Source organism: Micromesistius poutassou, assembly GCF_964030765.1.
Source record: "Micromesistius poutassou genome assembly, chromosome: 2".
In the NCBI taxonomy this organism is placed as follows: Eukaryota; Metazoa; Chordata; class Actinopteri; order Gadiformes; family Gadidae; genus Micromesistius; species Micromesistius poutassou.
This window is the reverse complement of record NC_140272.1, coordinates 9,627,877-9,633,876: the sequence shown is the minus strand read 5'-3', so window position 1 is coordinate 9,633,876 and position 6,000 is coordinate 9,627,877. Positions and strand designations below refer to the sequence as shown.

General features: G+C 43.3%; 1 protein-coding gene across 1 annotated transcript; it reads left to right on the top strand.

Annotated features, from left to right (window-relative positions):
- Positions 1-1,091: 1,091 nt before the first annotated feature.
- LOC311338486 (transmembrane protein 263) lies at positions 1,092-5,877 on the top strand. Its single transcript, XM_084463767.1, has 3 exons — positions 1,092-1,547; positions 2,737-2,824; positions 4,937-5,877. The coding sequence occupies exons 1-3, from the start codon at positions 1,539-1,541 to the stop codon at positions 5,221-5,223; spliced, it is 384 nt and encodes a 127-aa protein (XP_084319893.1). The 5' UTR covers positions 1,092-1,538; the 3' UTR covers positions 5,224-5,877.
- Positions 5,878-6,000: the final 123 nt, after the last annotated feature.

The following is a 6,000-nucleotide window of genomic DNA, read 5'->3' as shown; positions in this document are numbered from 1 at the left end:
TGCAAAATGGAATGACAATTTGAAACTCATAAGCAAACATCTGACAGGGACAGGCCAGGAAGTTGAGGTGGTTAAGCTTATTATATTTCAATGCAAAAAGTAGAAAAAGAACGTACAGTGCACAGAAGGTAAGTATGATGTAGGAATCAATCTACAATCTCACAGCAGAAGGATGTAAGATTGTCTTGCATTGTTATCATTTCCCCTTACAAAGATCTCGAGAAATACTCCCAATCACAAGCACGTGCTGCATGACCTCTTTATCAAAGACAAGGTAGGATATGATACAGGTAGGATATGATACCCCCCTCCCCCCCCCCTCTATGCTTTACAAGATTCGACAGAATCTCACGCCAGCGAAAACCCAAAAGTTGGAAGCCCTGGATATGAGTTCAAGTATTTTAATTGAAATGCCAAAATTAGATTATTCTGCTAATAACATGTTTTCACCAAATGTGATTATGACATTATGATTCACATGCAAGTAGGTAAAGTACTGCTCTCCAGAGGATCCAAACCTCGGACCCACCTTCCAACACCAGGCAGGGGTGGAGCTTAAGGGCCCCAACCTTTGGTTCTTAAGGAACCCTCATACCTTTCGTTAGAATGGCCCATTTTGACTTTTTTTTTTGCCTAACTACTGATTTCTAGTATTTTGTATTTAAATAGAAATATATTTATATCCTGGAAACTCTCATTTGAGTTTGTAATTGTGGGACCGTTTGTCCACTTATAATGTTGATCTGGCCAGTCTAGTGACTCCTAAAAACCAGCAGCGCCGCGGTGATGGTCCTCCTCATCCTCACGCCCAACAGGGGGCCCTATGTTAACATTCATCATCACGCCCAGCATGGGGCCGTATGTTAACATACATCATCACGACCAGCAGGGGGCCGAATTCAAAACATGAGTATATTGCGCAACATACAATCGTGTTAACTTTCCTGCGCATTTTAGTGATAGTAAGTGAACTGCTCCACGTCTCCTGAGTGTGTCGACTTATTGGAACTGGCCGTGGTGACGTGTCCCAGTGACTGGGGGGGGGGGGGGGCGGGGCCCAGACCAGTTCACCCAGTACAACCCAGTAAACACACTAGCACACGTGTACGTACACGCACGCCACGGATTCAATCTTCTTAGTTGCTTTTTTAAACAACTTTTTTAAACAAGTTTTATTCCCAGTTGTCACTGACTGTGTCCCAGATCACCGCCATGGCTATTGCGCCACAAAGTTTATTACAGTTAAAAAAAAGATTGTTGACGTGTAGGGTGACGCATGTCCGGAGATGTTAGTGTAACCAGTGCTGTGGAGGTTCAGTGGAGGCGCCACGTCCGCACAAACCGGAGGATGCTGCACTGAGGGACACCTTTACACCACAGTAGCTCTGTGTTCGGAGAAGATCTGCACCCCTGCAGACATCAGAAGCTCCTGGAGATAAAGTAGCAGAGGAAGGCTGTTGATTCACCACCAGGTGCACTTTAATATCAACTCAACTCCATTAAAGTCCTTCTGCAGCCACGAGAAGACCCCCGGTGCCATGGTGAAGGTAACATCTATTGATTGATCTATCACAGTGTTGTAGTAGTTTGAGTATGAAGGGGAATTCCTTTTTCAATAACCTATACAATTGTTTGTTAAATTGTTTGTTAAAGTTTGACGACTAGTCATCGAAGACTATATTCTTTACTTTGACAGGAATGTATAAATATAGACTACCACTTCTCACCGTGCATTAACAGACTAAGTATTGCTCGGTGGTTTCTGTTTCTGAAGACTTTAATAACTTCTAAGAGTCTGACGCATCGAGTGGCATCGTTACACGTTACATAATGGGCGCTTTATTTCGGGCGCTTTATTTCTGCCCCTTTCCAACGTGGCAGTTTCAGCTTCTGGCTTAAATACTTCCCTTATACTTACCTTAGTCCAGTCCATAGGGGTTATACATACCTTAGTCCACAGGGGTATACCTCCCTTAGTCCAGTCGACAGGGGTTATACCTGCCTTAGTCTACTCCACAGGGGTTGTTTTTACTTTAGTCCAGTCCACAGGGGTTATACTTACCTTAGTCTACAGGGGTTATGCTTACCTTAGTCCACAGGGGTTATACTAACCTTAGTCTACTCTACAGGGGTTATGCTTCCCTTAATCCAGTCCACAAGAGTTATACTTACCTTAGTCCAGTCCACAGGAGTTATACTTACCTTAGTCCAGTCCACAGGGGTTAAATTTACCTTAATCCACAGGGGTTATATTTACCTTAGTCCCCAGGGGTTATACTTACCTTAGTCCACAGGGGTTATATTTACCTTAGTCCCCAGGGGTTATATTTAACTTAGTCCACAGGGGTTATACTTACCTTAGTCCACAGGGGTTATACTTACCTTAGTCCACAGGGGTTATACTTACCTTAGTCCACAGGGGTTATACTTGCCTTATTCCACATGGTTTATACCTCCCTTAGTCCACAGGGGTTATACTTACCTTGGTCCACAGGGATTATACCTCCCTTAGTCCACACTGGTTATATTTACACAGGAAACGCTGTCTCCCCACAATTGGCCCTGCCTTAATTAACATTAATCTGCTAATTGGACTGCGTTAACAAAGGGGCCTAGAAAGATGTTTTAACCCCTGGTCTTTCAGGCTACAAAAGACTCTGCCCGGCTTTGTCCTGTAGTCTGTCCCACGTAGAGTGCCATCTTCTTACTGTGATCCTTGCTCCTGAAACCTTCCAGGATGTGAACCACGTGAGCTCAGAAGAGCGGCCCGGGACCAGCGTCTCCGGGGAGAACACGGAGGGGCCGGAAAGCGACCCGGCAGCAGGTAGGCCGCCCTGTTCTCTGGTTCACTGTTCTGTCATTCCTCTTGCACTCTTACACACATTACACATTGTGGATATTAGTGCATGAGAGGACGTCTTTGTATTTAGACACGATTGGTTAGGGTTAGTTGCATTATGTTGTAGTGTAGGCCTACATATCAGCGGATAACTTGACCCTAGGCCCATTTTCTAGACAAGCTTCTGTATCCACCAACTGTAAGCCTTTGGGGGTCAAGCAAATGTAAACAGGGCTTAGTTTATTTGTCCAAGGTGAAATTAACTTTATTTCGTAAAGAAATGTCAGTTTTCTGAGTTTTGACTTCAAACATAGCTGGTTGGTTTCTTTAGAAGGTCCAGTGTGTAGAACTGAACTCAATGCCACTTAATTATTGTGACTTATGAAGTCAGAATAGTCCATGTTCTACTGCTCTTCAGTTCTACTGCCCTTCTCTCTTTGTTCTACTGCCCTTCTCTCTTTGTTCTACTGCCCTTCTCTCTTTGTTCTACTGCTCTTCTCTTTGTTCTACTGCTCTTCTCTTTGTTCTACTGCTCTTCTCTTTGTTCTACTGCTCTTCTGTGTTCTACTGCTCCTCTCTTTGTTCTATTGCTCTTCACTTTGTTCTACTGCTCTTCTGTGTTCTACTGCTCTTCTCTATGTTCTACTGCTCTTCTTTGTTCTACTGCTCTTCTGTGTGTTCTACTGCTCTTCATTCTGTTCTACTGCTCTTCGTTGTGTTCTACTGCTCTTCGTTGTGTTCTACTGCTCTTCTCTCTTTGTTCTACTGCTCTTTTCTTTGTTCTACTGCAGTGCTCTTCTCTTTGTTCTACTGCTATGCCAAGCAAGAGGGGGGGAAGTGAACAAGCCACTACACACCCTACAATACACTAACATCTGCCTACATTATTTGTGTTTTTTGAAACACGAATGCTTTAAAAAAAAAAGTATGAAGTCTTAATTAGTCTAACGGATAGCTTAATATTTTATATTTTTGATCAATTTTAAACTTGAAACTTATGAAAAAAGCACCACTCATGTAAAAATCGATGAATAAAGAGATAATGGCTACAAATGGCAAAAATAAAAATCGGCATGTCATGTTTGTTAAAGGGTAAACCAAGACGAGAGACATAACCACTTGGATAGGTATATTACTTTCAACATGAACATTCAATTATGTACATACCTACACATTACAGTCCTATACCGTAAAACTTAATTGTAAGATCTAAGAAAGTTCTGTCTCAGAACAAGATCTACGGAGCCCCTCTGGGGTCACATAGTAGAAAAAAAAACAACTGGTTTGTAAACCGTTCCCTCGGATTCCCAATCCGTGCGCATGGTTTTGGTTCATTCTATGCAGCAGGGATTCCTCATGAAGCATTGTGACGGCTTACTGGTCCTACACCGGCCTCAAGCACGTGGAGAAGATATATTCAAGTTGAGGCAAACATAATGTTTTCCTTAAATCACGTTAAGGGATACAACAACCAATCACATTCAGGGATACTGTGGCAAATAACACTTGGCTCAAAAAAGTGAACCAGGCGAGTAGGAACTAATTTCCTTTCTGAGGCCCATAAATCACCAGAGAGGACTGGGAGAATCCAATGATTCACATACCTGTAGTTACCATAGTAACCCGCCTTTTGTTTCAGTTAAAGGAATATCTGTGATTGATTGATGTTCTCATACAGAGGTTGGTCAACACCAAACAAATATTCTTACAGTATATACAGATATACAGAGTGTCAGACTCACATTTCTAACAACTTACACTAAAATACTGGCTCTTAAATCGAACCTACTGCCCGACTAATATTTGCCAACCAATAACAATCAATATTAGTTAAATGTGCTCCAAAGATAAATGATGATTTGAAAGAAAAATGGTGTCCTGCAGATTGAATCTAGGACGACTGCCCTAATCAAACACTGCAGATTGAATCTAGGACGACTGCCCTAATCAAACACTGCAGATTGAATCTAGGACGACTGCCCTAATCAAACACTGCAGATTGAATCTAGGACAACTGCCCTAATCAAACACTGCAGATTGAATCTAGCCCTTCAGGAGGATGGCCCTAATCCACCATGTTTCTCTTTTCCTCTCCAGATCCTGGTAAGGAGCACACTGTGGCCACGCCCGGAATGGTGTGGCGCGTCACCGGCGGACTGTTCAACGTCACCAAGGGGGTCGTGGGCGCAGCCGTGGGGGGCGTGGCCTGGGTGGGCGGGAAGAGCCTGGAGATCACCAAGTCTGCGGTGACCTCTGTGCCCTCATATGGCGTCGGCCTGGTGAAGGGGGGCGCGTCCGCCGTGGCCGGGGGCGTGTCTTCTGTGGGCTCCACAGTCGCCAATAAGGTCCCCTTCACGGCCAAAAGGAAAGACAAGGCGGAGTGAGGATGATCACATGGACTTGTCAACATTTCGCTTTATTGCCCCACCCTGAGCCACGGAGCATTTCCATGTGTGGCTGGTCCTTGTCTTTCAGCGTTCCAGAACTTTCTTATCTTCCTATGTACAGACCAGTGAATTGCATGTGGATACTTTATACGGCTCTCTTATTTTTTAAGTGTGTATTTTCTTGAGAGGGAAGTAAGGAATAATCGCTGGGTGTGATTATTCCTCAGACATTGAGTCAAAGTCAAAGAGGGCCTTGACTATGACTCGTGGCTAGCAACAATACTCTAAAACTGTTCTCAAAGGGCGATAAGATACAGGCTTAGGTTAGTGTTTAGGAATCACTTGTAAATGAATAATTAGATCATTCACACCATTATTATCTCATGACAAGTACACGTTTTCATTTAAGCAAGCGTCTTCTTACCTCATGAATCCTGAAAGCTCCAGTTGTTTGCCTACATACTGGAATTCTAGAAAGACAAAGTACTTCTTGATCGAATACCTGTTTACTGTCTGCAAATCCAGGAGTACGTTGGAAGTATTTAGTTAGAATTACAACGTTTCAATGCAAAATGTAAGTTATGTATATGCAAATCCATTGCTGATGGACAGTATTGGTGTGAGTTTGAAGGTCGATGCCTTACTTGCCCTTTCAATAAAGATATTGGGATCATTCAACCTACTTTTGTGTTTCCTCCATCCAACAAGTAGTTTGATTGAAAAATGTGTTCTGTGCTCGCTGAGAACCTGTAACCGTTTATGCCGATCCGACTG